This window comes from Micropterus dolomieu, linkage group LG03 (assembly GCF_021292245.1).
Source record: "Micropterus dolomieu isolate WLL.071019.BEF.003 ecotype Adirondacks linkage group LG03, ASM2129224v1, whole genome shotgun sequence".
NCBI lineage: Eukaryota > Metazoa > Chordata > Actinopteri > Centrarchiformes > Centrarchidae > Micropterus > Micropterus dolomieu.
Genome location: NC_060152.1, coordinates 15,747,859 through 15,765,755, shown reverse-complemented (window position 1 = coordinate 15,765,755; position 17,897 = coordinate 15,747,859). Strand labels below are relative to the sequence as shown.

Sequence of the window (17,897 nt, the reverse complement as noted above, 5' to 3'; positions counted from 1 at the left end):
AAAACAGTTTATACATAGCAGACATACTGGAGCTCTGAAGAGATAAGCAGCATTTATCATTTTCATTAGCATATTGAAGGACATTCAGGCACAGTCCGTGCACCATAATTTAGAGTTGTGGCTGCAGCATTAAACACGAAGGAAATATTAGTCATTGTGAATGGCCCAGCAAACTCCTGTAGTGGAAAGTTGTCATTGTGTTGTCATAGACTGAAAAGGTTGCTAAGCAAATTGTGAGTCAACTGGATGTGGTACATACACACAAAAAAAAAAAAGCACACAAAGAATTTCTATGGAAAGTCATGCCTCATGCTAGAGAACTAGTTGTGTTTTTATCAAACTTTCTATATGCAGTGATTTCTACTCTCTGTTTCTTGTGTTGGGGGCCAAAAACCAGACAGCTGCCAATAAATGCGCGAAAATAACCGATATGTTTGCTGCCGGGGCTGCAGTAGCTTCAACATTAGCTGCTGTACCCTGCGTAGAGCAGGCACAGGCACTTGAAGGAGTAAAGGAGCTGTGGTGTCCTCTACCAGGCAGAGGAGGAGGCCTGTGATAGCAAAACAGAGGGACAAAGTGATAGGGCCAAGTGAGAGAGAGCAGGAGAGTGGAGGTGAAGCAGTAAGTATGGAGTAGCCCAATCTGTAGGCAGGGAGCAGGGAGGGAGGGTCATTTACAGGGGGGACGCTGGGGACATGTCCCCACCACTTTTTCTTAGCATTTGTTAAAAATGTTCTGAAAAATAGCTTGCACCAAGAAATGTTGATAAATAAATATAAATGCTATGAGAAAGGTTTATTTGCACTTAAGACCTACAATGCAATGTACATATAAAAGAAACCTCTGCAATGTCCAAAAAAAGTAAATTAAGCAAAAAATAATAAGCTACTGATTACTGCATTATATTTTATTATATTTATATATTGTGAATTGTCACCTGCCACCTGAATTCTGTGCTTCCCATTATAAAAATAAAGACATTTCCACCATAAATTGGTGCAGAAAATGGCCCCACAATGCAGGAAATTAAGTGTTTAATGCTAAAAACCTTCTGGGGGCGGACCCCCAGAACCCTATCATATTTCATCTGTAAATTTTTTTGAAATAGTAGCTCTATTAAAATATATTCTTGTCTTGTAGTCATGGACACCAAACCTTGTACAAATGTTACATCGCAGTGTTTCATCACACCCCTAATCTATAATCTGACCCCCTAAATGGAACAATGGTGTATTGGTGAGGGGAGTCCGACCAATTTTAGTGGGCCGCCTCGGCCAAAAATGCCAGGGCCGTTTTTTTGTCCCAGTCCAGCCCTGCACTGATGGTAACTATTGCACCCACAGTAATCCAAGAAGGGGAAGCCATCTTTTAATTTCCTGTCCTGTGGTTTGTTTTTCTTTTTTCTTATGTCGTAAAATACTTTGCTGTGAATCATAAAGTCCACAAAGATATAACAGAGCAATAAAATAGATTTTTACTCCTGAAAGTGAAGGAAAACAGCCAGAAACTGGCCACAATGTTCTAATCAAACACTGGCAGTCTGTACTGTTCACACATTATGACCATAAACACAGTCTTATAACCTTAAAGCAAGTTAAATTATGTTGCATTCAGTTGTCTCAATACTTTCATGACAAAGAGCAGACCTACTATCCCAGTATGAGTATGAGAGGGAGTGCATTAGCAACACTGTCTGTATTTGTTTGCCATTCTTTTCTCTCTGGCCTTTTTCGGGGAATTTTGACCCAGGATAAACACTTCTGAACAGTTTCCGGACCTACATCAATCACAACCACCACACCAAAAACATTATTCCTAAAATCTGCTGTATATGATAGAAAATGGCTGTGGGCAGAGCAGCTAAAGTCAAGATAATCCTTCCACTTTAAACATTATAGAGAGCAAACTGTGGAAACTCATTAAATTACAGACCACAGATGCAAAGGGAGTGCTTCTCTGTTCTGATTTGGCTTTTGTTGTTGGGAGGGTCTTTGTGGAAGTCACAGTCAGTGTTTCAGACTGAAATCCATGAGGCAATGATAACCTTGGACAGAAACTCAGAGTGAGATAACAAGGAATTTGAGGCCCTCAATATCTCTTGACAAGCAAACAATAAAACACAAACACAGTGGGTAGGATAGACAAACTACAGATCAAGGTAACAAACACAGAATTACCTTATGCATTCTGTTATTTTGTAAGGTTCTTAAAGGAGAATTACACCATTTGGAAACAGATTATTGTCGTCATTGTTTTTAGATTAGATATTGAAGGTAACCATGCCCGTAAATAGCCTACAGTTCATTTAGCCTACTAAATAATAACACTTTGTAGAAGTGAATATGCCAAATGACACCTTTAATTAGGCTAACTATGTGACAAGCAAGAAATGCTGACAGGCTCACTCAATAGGTGATAATTATATAGTTACTGGCAGAGATGAGTGAGGAGCTAATGGCCTAGAGCCTGAATTAAAAAAAAACAACAACACAGGGGCACCTAGGCTCAGCGACCGGTCACAAAAAACGGGAGGCACGCGGACCACCGCAAAGACCCTAAAAGCATACCCCCTCTGATTTTTTTCGTCACGCGGACCCTCGCGTACTCGCTGACGCGGAAAGTATAATCCTTGCTTAAGGCGATACCACATTTAAAGCACCCTAGCAGCACCCAGGATTTTAAACGGAGCACCCATGAGTCATGTTGAAAAACTTCCCTCCCTCCCTCTTTTCCTCACCGCGCCCATCCCTCCCTGAAACCCCACAACAACCATAAAAACGATTTACGCGTTTCCTTCTCACAAACGGACACGACAGCCTCCGTTGGACCAATTAACCGTCCTGCCTGTGCTCTGCCCCGCTGTGCGTATTTTCCTGGGCGGCCTCTTCTCAGTTCACTCTGCCAGGAAAAAAGAGTCAGCGTCAGCGGGACCAACAGTAGGTCACCAGACGGACTCTGCCAACTTTGCAATGGGGTCGTCTCGGACTCTAGTCTACTCCACCGCAGTTGTCTTGGTTTTACTAAGTTCTGCAACCACTGGTTAGTACTGTTATTACCCCTTTCTTTTTGTTGTTGTGTCAGAAATTGTTGTGTTTGTTTGCTTCTTGGCTGATGCTCAGGCTCCATATTTGTTCGTCTGATATGGTGGAATGTAACACAGTATAGGCATACACTTTTCAGCTACTTGTGCTTAACGAATATTCTAATGTTATGGTTCTACTTCACTACATTAATAATTTACTACACTTAGGCTATTTCGTAGTTATGGCTAGTTTCATGATGATGCATTTTAATAGCCTGGATGAAACTAACAAATGGCTAAGATATAAATATTCAAAATTAGCAACATTAAAATCAGTAATACTATCTTATGTGTAATATTTATTAATTATTATTATTTATATTATGCAACAGTGACAGTATAATGAGTACTTACCTTTAAACATGAGTACATTTCTAATAATAGCATACTTCCAATTTTTTTCCTAAGTAACATTTTATATGCAGGACCTTTACTTGTAATGGAGTATTACTTTACTTACAATAAAGGAATACTTCTTCCACCACTGGCTGTCTCTCAGTGTAATTTGTGCATTAAAGCAACCCAACAAAGAGATGCTAACTTTGTCTGGCTTTCTGCCTCTCTCTCTCTTTGTGTGTGCAATTTTCCAGATGAACAGCATGATGTCACCCTTGACTTTGAATTCATGCAAGGTGCGTGTATTCACATACTAGTGCAGTATCTCTGCAAGGACCAATTACAGACTCAGATGTTCAGAGAGGCATCTGTCCAGCTGTCACTACTTCAAGAGGCTATTTTAGGTTCAGGTTTTGAGTTTGAGATTTAAGGAGTGCTTCACTGATTTATTTCAAGGAATACATGGTATACTACTTATCCTTTGAAAATAGCTGTCTAGTCTGTGGCTCTGGAGAGAGCTTTCCAAAAGTGTGAAAAAATAACATTAATGAAGTCTGTGAGCCCCCCTGACTTTATTGACGTGACACTAATTCGATAGAGAACACCCCCTTAAGTTTATTGAAGGTTAGGATAAGAGTTTGGGAATGCTTATGGGCAAATTGAGGACATATAGTTAATGTAGTTTAGGTTCATGTATAGAAATACAGTATAAACATATTTAATACACTGTAGAATGTTCTATTTTGTAAACCATTGTTTTAAACATCTAGAGATTCAGAAACCAGATTTGAGGGGGATGCAGAGGCCGTTGGGGTACTTCTTGGATGAGGGTATGTTCGTCTTCTTACCTATTGTTATGACCTTGTTTTGACATAACTACATAGCTGCAAAATAATTTACTTATTGCTACACTTATTTCATAGCTATAGCTACTTTGGAATATTATTTATTTCAGTAGCCTTGATGAAACTAACAAATGGCTAGGATATAAAAATTGAAAATGAGCTCCACCTCAACCAACATTAAAATCATAATAATATATTATGTGTTATATTTAATTATGCAACAGTGACAGTATAATGAGTAATTGCCTTTAAACTGTGAGTACATTACTTATAATAGCATACTTCCAAACTTTTACTTAAGTAACATTTTAAATGCAGGACTTTTACTTGTAATGGAGTATTTTTTACACTGTGGTATTGTCACTATTACTTTACGTATAGTAAAGGAATACTTCTCCCACCATTGGCTATCACTCAGTGTAATTTGCGCATTAAACAAAGCAACAAAGAGATACATAACATTGTCTGGCTTTCTGCCTCTCTCTCTCTTTGTGTGTGCAATTTTCCAGGTGAACAGCATATAGTCACCCCTGACCTTGACAAAATCAGGAAAGATACGTTTATTCACATATTTATGCAGTATCTCTACATGGACCAATTACAGTCTCAGGTGTTCAGAGTGGCATCTGGCCAGCTCTCACTACTTCAAGAGGCTATTTTAGGTTTAGGGCTTCAGTTTGAGATTCAAGGAGTGCTTCACTGATTTTACTCAAGGAATACACAACATATTTAAGACACAGTAGAATGAGCTTTTGAGTACTGATTTACTTCATCTGTGCCACCTACTGCTGTAAAAGTATCAAATAACAGAAAGATTTTTGTATTTTCCTCGAAGGTCTACCAGATTTTAAGCCCCGTTCCTTCTCTGGTCCTCCCGTGCTGGACTATCCCGTTAAGTTCCCCCTCGGCCGACCAACCTCTGAGAATCTCCAAGCCATCTGTCTCGATGGAGACCATCGTCCCCGCTACCCAGACTCTTACTTTCCTAAATCTGGTTTTGGCCAACAGAGGCGAAAGGCCAGTGCTGTCAATAAGGCAGAGTCATGGTTTAGTACATGCTGTAAGAGGAACCAGACTTGGGAGAGAGACGTGGTGCTGTGTTGCGCCACACAGGCGGTGAGTTAAACAACAGCTCCTACAGCCGATTCAGCTATTTTTTACTCTGTTTTCTTGCGCTAGTTGTGCTCCTCTTGGATTATTCCACTTCTTTGTTTATATTTTAATTTTCTTTAGTCTCTTCCTAATTACTTTCTCAAGAAGCAGTGGAACATAATGAAAAACTTAATTACAATATGCACTGTGGAGATCAAATATGTTTTCATGTTAAAAACCAAGATTATCCACTTTTTACTTCATGTGGAAATAGGCTGTCGTAGACGGTAGCTGTAATGTTGTAGGTTTAGTGTCATACCAAACACTTCTTTGTCTTTATTACCCTAAATATTAAAAGGGCACAAGTAATTCTTTACATTGCTGAGATGATGGTACTACCTTTATTGAAACAAAGTTGAAGGCCTTTGGCGCTTCCAGTCGATAAGCCCATTATATGCAGTCCTGCGTGACAAAACAGGCCTTGGCATGAGCACAAGTGGAGCTGTCTGAGGGCAAGCAACAAACTTGTCCCAAATTCTTCAGTGAATAAAGCATTACCTTAAATGTTTTGCATTCCACCTGCCATGATTGTTTTTCAGTTTTGGACAAGTGTATCTTGTTGCGGGTGGCCTATTCACTCAGCATAAGGCCTCAGGCTTGCAGGCTTTATGTCAGTAGTAAAGGTTGTTATTTGTTTGCCTGCTACAGTGGGAGCTGTCTATTGAATCCTTCTGTGAGGAGGACTCAAGCGTAAAGGATCGTCTTTATAGCTGCTGCAGTCTAAGAGGCAGTGACCGTCTAAACTGCTTCCACAACAACGCTCCAAACCCAAACTACAAGCCAACAGAGATCCTGCCGGTGCCACCACTTCCCTTTACCGCCAACTTCAACTTTGACCCCAACACTTGTCAGAGGTATGCATAAAAATAAATAAAACAAGCACTAATAAAGCTGTTGATAATGACTGTCAAGTCTTTGTTAAGTAGCATCTCAAATGAAATATAATACTCAAAATCAGTGAAATTCAAGAGTAATAATTTGGGTTCTACATTTCTCTTAGACCCACTTAGCAGTTGCTGAATGAAACGTAATTCTATTTATGCTCTTATGCAGAGGACAAAACCCAAAATCAGTTACTATAGCAGCTTTTAATACTGTATGGTCAGCAGCTGTCATTGCAAATTTGCCTTCAAGACTATGCCTGGCAAAATGTGTCACTAAGAACCTTTTTTTTTGTCCAAAACCTATTAAAAACATATCCATGATCCACACTGTTGCAGTGCATGGTATGTTCCTTCATTACACACTGACATTAGTTTATTTTGAGCCAATCCCACATACAATGTCCTGGTGCTGTCAATACTCAATTGAGAACCAAATGTGTATTAAACCACTGCTGAACATATTCCCCAGCAAATGCACAATTTACTCCTCTTTGAGTAACATTACAGTAAATAGTGCATTTGCTGGGGAAACAGTGCCCAGCTATTTTAGGAAATTACTGAGCCTAAGAAAAATTAACCATATATTTGTGACTGAAAGAGACGGTGTAGGCAAGTCAGAAGGTATTGAGGGTTCATTAACTGAACATTGAGACTGTTACCAGTGAGACAGTGAAATATTATCCAGGATGTCCTGTTTGAGTCACTGATCTGTAAGTTTGAAGGCAGTACAGCATAATGCATTGGTTTTGTTGATTTCATAGGATTTGACAATAACGCAAATATAGATTAACATCAACCTTTTCCTTTAAGACAAAGGAAAGAAAGCGATTTGAAGAGAAATGATAGAGAAGTGTTATTTAGGGACCTCACACTGAAAAACCCTCATGGTCTACCGGTATGCCTCATCAGGACACCTGTTCCCAAGAAAGTTGACATCACCTTTCCTCCTGGACGACCTACTGCAAATGCCATTGAATCACTGTGTGGCAACCAGAAGCTACGCCCCCTTTATACTGTCAAGTGCCTGCCAGGTTTAGACTACGAATGGCTGGCTCATCAGGCAAAGGCCATTAATCGCATAGAAAAAGCATTCAAACAGTGCTGCAAAAAGAAACAGGGTGTGCTCAACTGTGCTGATCAGAAGGTAAAGCAAGAAACCTACAAACATAAACATTTTGCTCAATTTAGTCATTCTTGGTACTGTTTCATGCCCTTTCTCCTTTTGTATTTTAGTGGCGTGAAGAGCTTAACAAGTTTTGCTTGGGCAAGAACGGCAAAGAGGAGGATTTCCACTGTTGCAAGGGTGAGGGGGGAAATGAACGATACAACTGTTTCCAAAACGCTTCTCCCGACCCACATTATAATATGACCTCCGCCAATGAAGAGCTCTCACTGCCTAAAATCTGTAACACACACAAGATGATCAAGAACAAGTAAGACAGTACTTCCTATAACTGTCCTTGTATCTGTTTTTCTGTTTGTCTCCATTCTCTTCCTCTTTAATGTTTTTTTTGATTGTTTTTACAATTTCTGTTTTCTTTCTTTTTCTTTTGATTTCTTTTTGTCGTGTCTTTTTTTTTGTCTTTTTCTTTTTTGTAACAGAAAATAAATGAATCTCAAGCAGCCTAATATGCTGAAATATATCTTATCTTAAATGTGCTGACACCACTTATCGATAGGATAATCTCTGTTATCAATGTTGTCATTGATCTAAATGTATGTGCACTGTCTGTGAGCGTAGTAGTAGTAGTAGTATCAATGTTGTGACTATGGTTTAGGTTCCCTGTTGGATTTCCTCTCAAGAGCTTTGTGAACCAATGCTGCTTGCCCATATCTGAACAAGACAAGAGCCTTTGTTTTGCGCAAAAGGTAAGTTAAAAAAGGAAGTGAGGCTGTACAAAATCTAGCCAGAGAAATCAAGACAAAAGTTTGGGCTAAAAATTAACTGCAGTACTATTTTATCATGCTATTTCTCATTTTCTGGCCCTTTTCTTATGAAATCAGCTTGAGGAAATTTCAGGGTCCCTGTGTTTGAAAAGAAAGTCTCCGCCAGCTGTCCACCACTGTTGCCACATGCCTTCACAAGAGGCTCCACAGTGTATCTCCAAAATTCTCATGGATGCCATCACCAAAGCAACCAAAGTCTTACGCCACAACAAGAAGAAAAAGTGCCCTTACGCCTAAACCCTGAACAGGACCAATTAGAGGTCTGTAAGAATATTAAAAATGTGGACCAAATACTAGCTCCATCTAGTGCAGGTGTTATTTGCATAGTTTGATTTGAGACCACATGAAATGCATACATTTATAAAGAAACACAAATATTTGCTTAATTTGTAAAACAGACTGTTGCCTGTGTCACTTTACCACTATTTTATAGGCTGCTCTTTACATATTTGATTATGAATGCATTGTTTTTATTCCTCTGGCACTACAAGATCAGCTATCTTCTTTATATATGGTTTTGTGGTTAAGGTCATATCTACATCAGCTGTAATAAAAACTTTTTTAAATGTACTTATTTTGTGTGATTTACTGTCTTCTTGTATGCAAGGGCTATTTTAGTTTAACCAGTGTGCCTGGTACAGTTACTATATAAAAATTAAAACTTGAATGGATTTTTTGGCAGCTGAATGTAAATGTGTTGAGCACAAATAAGTCAGGAAAGGGAATCATTTAGGTAGGTATTGAAAACATTAAGTTGCATTTTAACAGAGGTCAAAAGTAAATTCTATACTACCAGTTGTTCTCTACCTGGGCACTAACACTAGATTAAAATAAGCCTTCTTATCAAATCTTGCCCATTTACAAGTGTCAAATGTTGATCAAGGGTGGTTACAAAACCTCTATAAAACCAATTATTATTTCTGGTTTAAGGAGATTTTATTCTTTCATTGACAACATGCACATACCGCCAAAGCCAGATTCAACCCAACATAAAAGGACGTGCAAAGACTAAAGATATAGCCTAAAAAGAAATAAAATAATACAAACTTAATAAAAGTAAAGCATGACAAAGGATAAACAGACCTAACTAACTGAAGCATAACAGATGACAGTGTCCTGTTTCTGTTCATTAATACGAACAATTGCGATTGTTATTTTCTGGAACTGTTTTTAACCCCTTGTTGCTGTAGCACTTTGAGATTTCCCTGAAATGTAAAGTGCATTATAAATAAAATTTATTATTATTATTATTATTACAATTGAGATTTTTATTGCTCTTGTGAAAATTTCCACAAATCTGGAGATTTTTCAGAAATTACTGGAAATCATAGTCCATAGGCTAATCATTAAGAGTATTATTGAAATAATTAAAACATACACCATTGTTAATAATATATTCAACGCTATTAAAAAAAAGGACTTGTTTAATATTGTTCTACACTACTTGAAGTAAAGCGCGACACAGAATGGTTCTGTGAATTATTACAGTAAACTGAAACTGAAACGGTTCCACTTCTGTCCGCTGGGGGCGCTGTGGTGCTGCTGCGACATGAACATCAGAACTCAACCGTCCGCGCTGTCTGTGATGAGAACAGTCAAATCGTAATGGCGACTGCTGGGACAGCAGACTCGGGATCAACAGCCCCGACAGGTACATAGTAGCCAAATCTTCCTCATTTGTTGCCTTTAATGAACTTGCAAACAGAACTTTGTAACATTTTGTAGCAATGAAAATCGTGTGATTCTGCGACTATGGCGTTATCAAACCCTGGTTAGCCAGTTAGCTAGTTAGCATTGATGCTTTCAACCCAACAAATGAAGCAAGCAATGGCTAATAGCTTGTTTAGCTGCCTGGTTGATAACCCTTAATTGTTGTTGTTGATCACACAAGGCTTTAGTTAACAATCCGCCAGTATTCATATCGAATTATTTAATGTGTTTAATTTAAAAACTGTTAAAGAAAAAAAAACATCCCGGGACCACGTTGGGTTAACGTTAAATGGGATTTTGTTATGTCAAGCCGGTTATTTGGTTAACGTTTCACGGTGTCTTATGATAGTGAGTTAGCAGGGGGATATATATGATGTTTAATGACTGTATTGTTTAGTAAGTGAATGGGATGTGCTAAGTGGCTGCTGTTTCAAATGCGTCTGTCCATCCGTAGGAAACTACTCTCCCCTGTCCTTCCTAGCCCGTTACACCCCTCCTTTTCCTCTGTCTGTCTGCCCAGGTTCGTGGTAACGTAAAGTTAGCAACCAAATGCACTATCCATTTGGCACCTTCAACCCTAACGTTAGCCCCTTTCCAGTTACTTTCCAGTGTTTCAGAGTTGATGTGATGTAACGTTATTAACGAAACAAATATTGAACTTATTGATTTATTATATTCTTTTAACCAATGACACAGGCTTGGCATGCCTATCTAGTTTAATTAACAGGCTTCTTTCATTCTGTTGTCCCCATTCAGCTGATGAAATGTTTGTCTAGGGTCTCACAGATACAGATGGGTGGTGTGCAGTTCAAGTGCTGTCAAGAGAGGTGTTTTATTTTCTGAGAACAGGGCAGATGATGGCCCTGTTGCATCTGTCTAATCCATTTAGTTGTGCGTCACTTATTAGCTTCCCTGTGTACAGAGGATCTGCTCTTCTCCTGGTAGCCACCCAGTCTGAATCAGTGTATAAAAATAGTGGCTCCAAAGCAGTCTGGTGGTTCCCACATGGCGGAGAACCTTAGACTGTATAATAACAAGATACAGCATTCTGTCAGACACACTCGCAGACACTTGAGTGACAGTAACATAATTTGGTATAAGTACTAGCCCTTATTGGCCTTGTTTCCTAATCTGGCCAAGAACCAGTATATTTATGGAGCCTTCATGGGCAGAAAATGAAGTTAGGAGGGTGTGCGTGTCCCATATTATTGCATTGTTCAGGCTGCAGGCTACATGTGAACTGGCAGGGAGTTGTTTAGAATACAGGGTGGAACAGATGGTTTGCCTATTGTCGTAAGGCCCGTCACTGACAAGCTTAAGTCATTGTTAAGTAATTGGGTTGGGTAATTCCTACCCCGAAATTGCTGCACGGTGTGTGTAATTATCTAGTTCTACATTGAGAAACATTTCAGAAGACTCAGCAGCTGGAACCAGAAAACGTGTCTCATTTTTGCTTGAAAAATGACAATTTTTTGATTAATTGACTGATCATTTCAGCTCCAGATTAAACTTGTACAGCTATATACAGTAAACATCAGTGCTATACATTTGTTAAGTTTACCAGGTTAAACCTTTTAGGCTGACCATGTCCTGATCCACAGATATTAGGACTCAGTTCTGGAGGAGAGCATTGCAGCGAGGTACTCGCATGGTTGTGTGTGGGTCTTTCTGTGTGCGTGAGCAGAAACTGCATGTGATGATATGGTGTGTCGTTTTACATAATGAGAGGGAATGTGGGCAGAATGATGCGGATTGTTTCCCGGAGGATTGCCGTGTGTCCCTGTTAAGAGGAGATGCATGGCGTTTCAGGGATTCTGCCTTATCATTAACACTCCTGCCTTTCAGTAAGTGTCCACTTACTGTGCACTGCCTGGATTGAATCTGCTGGGCGTAGATTCCTTTTCACACACACGTTTGGTACTACAAGTGTATAATCTTCCATCTTTTTGTATATATTGACCCTGTGGCACTGCAGCATTGAAGTAGATGTTGCCATTGGTTACAGGCTAGAGGTGCTTGCAGAGTGGGCGAGTTTATGTAAGGACACAGAAAATCATGTTGAGTATTTCTTTTATTTCAGCTGTATGCCTGTCATACAAAACTGCTGTGTGCTGGTTTTGTTATCACGCTTAACCAGACCCATGTGTCTGGGTCGTGTATTACAATTTCAATTCTTATCTTTGGTTAGCAAGCCAGTACATTTTACACACCTCAAGAGCTCTTTGCATGGAGCCTACAAGTTAATCTCCCATAATGATCAGTTGAGTTTGCTGAATGGCTTAATTTACCAAACATTATTTTGTCATAATGTTAGCATACTGGAGATAATCACAACGACAAAAGCAAAGTTACTTTGAGACCCAAAGTAGGCTGTTACAGAAAGAGCTAGAAATTGTACTTTTTGTGAAATGAGGAGGTGACTGTAGACACACATCCTCATGGACCAGATGAATCTGGAGCAGCAAGCTCAGGGGAGAAGTAGTTCCAGTTCACATAGAGCTGGTATATCAAGGGAAGCAGTCAGTAGCTGCGGCCACATTTAGGTTTGGACTCATCATTGCCCTTGTAGTCATCAGCCAATGCTGGAAATAGCCCCTGCTAATTACCCAGCAACCATTAACAAATTCTTCCATGTTAAAAGCTGCCAACTCAAAGTCTTAATGATGATTTCATGCATCAACTTCACACTGACTGCATGGGTTTACATTTACATGGGTGTCATGAAGTCCAGTCTGAACAAGGGATCTAGAAGCTCCTTAAGGCTTTAGTGTTCTTCCTTTTAGTCAGTGTTTTCCTCATGTTCTAAATCCCTATTGAACTTGTTTTTCTGCCTTTTAGGGACAAGTGGCATCCGAAAAATGGTCCCTGCAGAGGTAAGGACTCCGGAAATTAGCACACTGAATTGACAAAACACCTCTGCATTATGTACAGCCCCAGGTAATGTAAATAGTGGAGGGAAGCAGAACAGGTTTCAGGACAGTTCAAGCTGGCATTCAGCTTGAGACATCAGTCACTCAAATTTCATACTTTAGTTTTTGTGGAATTAAGGGGCTGTCATATGTTGCCAGTAAACAAACCAACAATGCCGGTTGTTTTTGTCTCTGTGCCTCTCCTCAGATGCCTGGCTCTTCAGGTACAACTCAGAGCATGAAGAAGACCATTGGACACCGGGGCGTTGAGACCACCACAGGAGAGACCACCTATAAAAAGGTTAGATCAGGGTGGGGGGCTCAGTGACACCAGTGGGGGTTTTGTGACACCCTGAGCAGCAAAGGTCAACAGTAGAAGTCACAGGGGGAACATGTTTTCAAGTACTTACTATCTTCTCCTCTCTGGCCTCTGTAGACCACTTCGTCTGCCCTAAAAGGCGCCATCATGTTGGGCATCGCTCACACAGTTGGCAGCTTAAGCCAAAAGGCAGAAAGGGATGTTCTCATGCAGGACTTTGTGGTAGTCGAAAGCATCTTCTTCCCCAGGTCGGTAACAGAAGGCGCAGATGAATAAACAGGGAGAATTCATTTGATTTATTGTAGTGTGTTAATGTTAATCTCTGTCTCTCTCTCTCATGTGTTTTCAGTGAAGGCAGTAACCTGACTCCTGCTCATCACTACAGTGACTTTCGCTTTAAGACCTATGCTCCTATTGCCTTTCGATACTTCAGGGAACTCTTTGGCATCCGGCCAGATGACTACATGGTCAGTATTTACACCAAACACACACTGCCGTGTTTATAAGAACTTCTGTTACCGCTTTAACCACTGTTCCTGTATTTCTGTTGTAGAATGGTTTAGTTCAGTGGTTTTCCCTTCTGGGGATGAAAAGTGTCACCTAAATTGTGAGGCTCTAAATTGTGTAGCTCCTGTAGTTTTCATTAACAAAACTCATGTGGTTTTGTCTGTCATGTCAAGTGTGCACGTTCCTCAGAACTTTGGAAGGTTTAAGGTGTTTGTTCGCCAGCACATGGGCACAGATTGTTCCTCACAGGTTTTTTAGAGTAGCCTTAATCCACGTTCTTGTCATATTTCCTGCTTTTGGGTTTTTGCCTCTTTTACTCATTCTCTGCTGGCTGTTTTTTAATACCAGCATTTTGGAATTTCACACTCTCTGATTTAAAATCTTTTCATGTCTACGCCAACAAAGTAAATGGGTGCTATCAGGAGTCAATGTCAGAAGTCTGTTGTTTTTTTGTCAAGTGGCTGAGATCTGGTACCATTTTATGCACTAATTAAACAAAACCTCAAACATTATTTGTGTGCCTTTATCTCATATGAACTTATTTTAACATTTTTCTTGCAACCTCCTCGCAATCCTCCAGGGGTTTCCAACCCCCCAGTTACGAGTTCTGCATATGCCAACATGTTTGCTCTGTTTCAATGGGATACTAACACAGACTCCTCTTCCTCTTGAAGTATTCTCTGTGCAACGAGCCACTGATCGAGCTGTCTAACCCCGGAGCCAGTGGATCCATCTTCTATGTCTCTAGTGATGACGAGTTCATCATCAAGACTGTTCAACATAAAGAGGCAGAGTTCCTCCAAAAGCTTCTGCCTGGATATTTCATGGTGAGCCTGGCGAATGACTGTGACAAATAGTGGGAGTGTGTTCAGTAAGAATGATTATTATTGCTGTAACTATATTTACTATGAGAGCAGGAGGCTTAAATGAGTGGGTGTTCTAATCATTTCTTTCTAATTTAAGCGTATTTGTTTTTCTATATTCCTCCCTCTCTTCCAGAATATAAACCAAAACAAGCGCACCCTGCTACCCAAGTTCTATGGACTCTATTGTGTTCAGGCAGGAGGTAAGAACATCCGGATTGTCGTGATGAACAATCTTCTGCCTCGGACCATCCCCATGCACCTCAAATACGACCTGAAGGGCTCCACCTATAAGAGAAGAGCTTCCCCTAAGGAGAGAGAGAAGGCCGTTCCCACTCACAAAGACCTGGACTTTATCCAGGACTTGCCTGACGGCCTGCTGCTGGAAGCCGACAACTACAATGCCTTGTGCAAGACTATACAGAGGGACTGCTTGGTGAGTCGCAGAGACACTTGTATTTCATTGACTGATTTTGTATTCAATCTGTTGTAATATGCAAGTGTATTCAAATTCCTGTAGAAGCTCAGATTGTACACTGGCATAATACTTTATCATTGTTTATTATTTTTTGTACTATGGGGTACCAACAAATGTAAAGAAAACTCATATTTATTTTTAGATATTCTGCAGACAGTTTTACAGGCTAAGCAGCAGGTGCAATAACTTCCTTGGAAACAAAACACTAGTTTTTGCTGTTAAAGTCTTTTTATCACAGCGGCGTCTATTATTTTCAGTGTCTCCTAAGGCGATTAGTCAGTGTTGTTCGACAGTGTTGTTTGTTGGTTATTGGCGAGCTCCACCCCTGCTGGCAGTTGAATGATCATCAAGAGATGACTCAAGCTTGCATGACACAAGAAAACTAATACTTTGTTTACTTTAAGGGATGATACCTTTTCTAACGATGGAAGAGGCAGGTGGCATTTATCACTGCAGTTAACATGGGATGTCATTATTTTGGGTATAGCGTTGGTTTATACTTGGGGAAAGCCAAACACCATTTATTCATCAAAATATCTCTTTCCATCAGAGGCTAATCCATGTTTGTGTTTGCTTTGCGGTCACTGTAGCTTTGTTTCTCCAGCCTACTTAAGTGACTCCACTCATGTATCACAATTGCCATGACCGCTCTGTGTCGATTTGTTGTTGTGATTGTGTCTACCATTGTGCGAGTTGTCAGATTCGCTGTTGGTGTTGCTTGTGTGTATCTCATCCTAATTTTGTCGTGTGGGCAACAGTTTTGTCATCGTAATAATATGAAAATGTTTCACTGGGACGAATCATAGAGGTCGTATCAAAAATGGGCAACATCCAACTGGCCCAGTCAACATTTTTGTCTAGTGTGAATGCACCTCTTTCAGTCTTTTACTGTCCTCCGTTATACAGATTAAAATGTGTTTAAATGTATCTTAGAAAAACAAAAACTGCTTATGAATGATGTGGTATCTAGTTTTAGACAGTGACATATGCAAAATATTTTGATATTTATTATTTTTTTCTACAATTGTACTTTCATACCGTTTGCGTGAATGTTAATACACAAGGGGTTGCTCCTGTTGATCATCATGTCAACTTAACTCAGCACTTACTTTATTGTATTTGTGTGTTTCATGTAGCTTTTGCAGAGCTTTAAGATCATGGATTACAGCCTGTTAATGGGCATCCACAACATGGACCAGGCCAGTCGAGAGCGGGAGCGTGGTGGGGGCACTTCGGGGGACAGTGGGGGGTCGGAGGGAGCAGTAACCCCAGATCAGCGCCGGCCACAAGCCCAGAAAAGTCTGTACTGTACAGCCATGGAGTCCATTCAGGGGGAGGCTCGAGGGAAGGGAGCTTTGGATTCAGAAGATCAGTGAGTCTCGGCTTGGCTGACCACAAGCAGAGCTGAATTTGAAATGTTTGTAGTGTAATCTGTGACAGGGGATATGAAAGTGATTTGATCTGTTGTTTCTCTGGCCTTGTCTTTCCAGCATGGGTGGGATTCCATCTCGCAATTCTAAAGGAGAGAGGTTGCTGATCTACATCGGCATCATTGACATTCTCCAGTCCTACAGGTTGGTAGTGATTTGTTCTTAATTCATGAGCAAGCTTAAGCCTAGTTCACAGTACACGATTTTTAGCCCGATTTGCCGCTCGGCGAGCTCCGTGACCATCAGGCTGTGATCAGGGGTAAATCAGCGGTCGATCGGCGGTCGCCAAACATCAAGACGTATCAAAACGGCTCCCCGACACATTACTGCCACATTGCCGATGTCTGCCAGATATCTAGCATGCCAAATATCTGGAAGATTCGGCCGACTCAACATCCACATCCAGCCACTGAGAGAATTGCAGCTGGCAGAGCAGGCGGCTACTTTTTCACCGCAAAACACTTTTTACTCGCCTCCAGCTCTCTCTGTAACACAGACAATCCCTGCTACCTGCCTGTGCTAATCCATTCTTTCACCCATATTTTTTGTCTTTATAATAACAAACAACAGCTGTTTAATGTGTAGGTTCACGTCATTTCCCGTTTCACATTTCACAGGGAGACCAGCATCGGGTAGAGTCCTTGTCAGCTCGCCTGATGTGTGACCCCCCTGTCACCGATTAGTCACGTAGTGTGAATGCCACAGCGACTTCAAGACTCCCGTCACTAGACGGCAAGTTGTGTAGTGTGAACAGTACGGCCATCGGCCGACGCTGAAAGTCGTGTAGTCTGCACAAGGCATTATTGAAGAAGTTTTCGAGAGTAGAGGCTCAGATTGAGCCAGAGACACAGACACGCAGGCAATGTGACACTTACTGTGTTCATGGTCACGAATGTTCTCAAGTTTCATCGTTTTATTTCCGATGACAAATGAGTTCTTTCTGTTTTTATCTTTAGCATACTGGCGACACACAGAACAACTCATCACGACCGCGTCAGAATCATATTGTAGCCAGCCTCTTGAAACTCCGTTCTCTCCAAACCTCCATTTCTCACAAAACTTTCTTTTTTTATGTAATTCGTCCCCCTTTTCGTCTGTGGGTTTTCGTTTTAAAGGTTGGCTCACTCCTGGTAAATGTCGCCACATAACAGCTAATAAGCGGCAGCTAGTTGCAGATCGGTGACTTTGCAGTTCGTACCGCGCTTTCTCCTTTCCACAAGCACTCGCGTGGCCGACGTTGCTATGCAACCATGAACAGAGGCGCGCTTGGAAAAACGGCTGGCCGGGCGCGTCTCAGTGTAAGAGTGTAAGTGAATGTCGCGATATTACTGATCATGGAAAGATTTTGCAGCGGTGCTGATGAATACATTGTAGGGAAAACACTGATTATTACATTACTATTTTGGTATGAACATTCACCCGCCAGTGTGGCGGA

The 17,897-nt window shown here is 40.7% G+C and overlaps 2 protein-coding genes across 4 annotated transcripts in view; both read left to right on the top strand.

Moving 5' to 3' along the window:
• Positions 1–2,785: 2,785 nt before the first annotated feature.
• Positions 2,786–8,816, top strand: LOC123968850 (extracellular matrix protein 1-like). The gene is made up of 9 exons (XM_046045842.1): positions 2,786–3,039; positions 3,673–3,714; positions 4,189–4,248; positions 5,099–5,379; positions 6,064–6,269; positions 7,209–7,443; positions 7,533–7,732; positions 8,078–8,168; positions 8,304–8,816. Exons 1-9 carry the CDS (start codon positions 2,970–2,972, stop codon positions 8,481–8,483), a joined length of 1,365 nt encoding a protein of 454 aa, XP_045901798.1. The 5' UTR covers positions 2,786–2,969; the 3' UTR covers positions 8,484–8,816.
• Positions 8,817–9,814: 998 nt separating this feature from the next.
• The window catches only part of LOC123968561 (phosphatidylinositol 4-phosphate 5-kinase type-1 alpha-like), a 14,597-nt gene continuing 6,514 nt past the window's right edge, over positions 9,815–17,897 (top strand). For 2 of the 3 annotated variants that reach the window (XR_006824485.1, XM_046045402.1), the window contains exons 1-9: positions 9,828–9,897; positions 12,795–12,829; positions 13,074–13,166; positions 13,302–13,432; positions 13,534–13,651; positions 14,366–14,518; positions 14,691–14,990; positions 16,169–16,404; positions 16,523–16,606. Coding sequence is in view for 2 of the 3 variants with exons in the window: in XM_046045402.1 (XP_045901358.1) it covers positions 9,852–9,897; positions 12,795–12,829; positions 13,074–13,166; positions 13,302–13,432; positions 13,534–13,651; positions 14,366–14,518; positions 14,691–14,990; positions 16,169–16,404; positions 16,523–16,606 (1,196 nt within the window). In the remaining variant the exon portion in view is untranslated. Of the gene's footprint in view, positions 9,898–12,794; positions 12,830–13,073; positions 13,167–13,301; positions 13,433–13,533; positions 13,652–14,365; positions 14,519–14,690; positions 14,991–16,168; positions 16,405–16,522; positions 16,607–17,897 lie in introns of all 3 variants that reach the window. The other variant, XM_046045401.1, reaches the window with a different exon arrangement.

Bases quoted from the DNA above. Each gene is read 5' to 3' on its own strand.
- LOC123968850 (XM_046045842.1), top strand. From the start codon at position 2,970: ATGGGGTCGTCTCGGACTCTAGTCTACTCCACCGCAGTTGTCTTGGTT. The intron at 3,715-4,188 runs GTGCGTGTATTC...TTAAACATCTAG, and splicing joins TGACTTTGAATTCATGCAAG to AGATTCAGAAACCAGATTTG. The intron at 4,249-5,098 runs GTATGTTCGTCT...TTTTCCTCGAAG, and splicing joins GGGGTACTTCTTGGATGAGG to GTCTACCAGATTTTAAGCCC.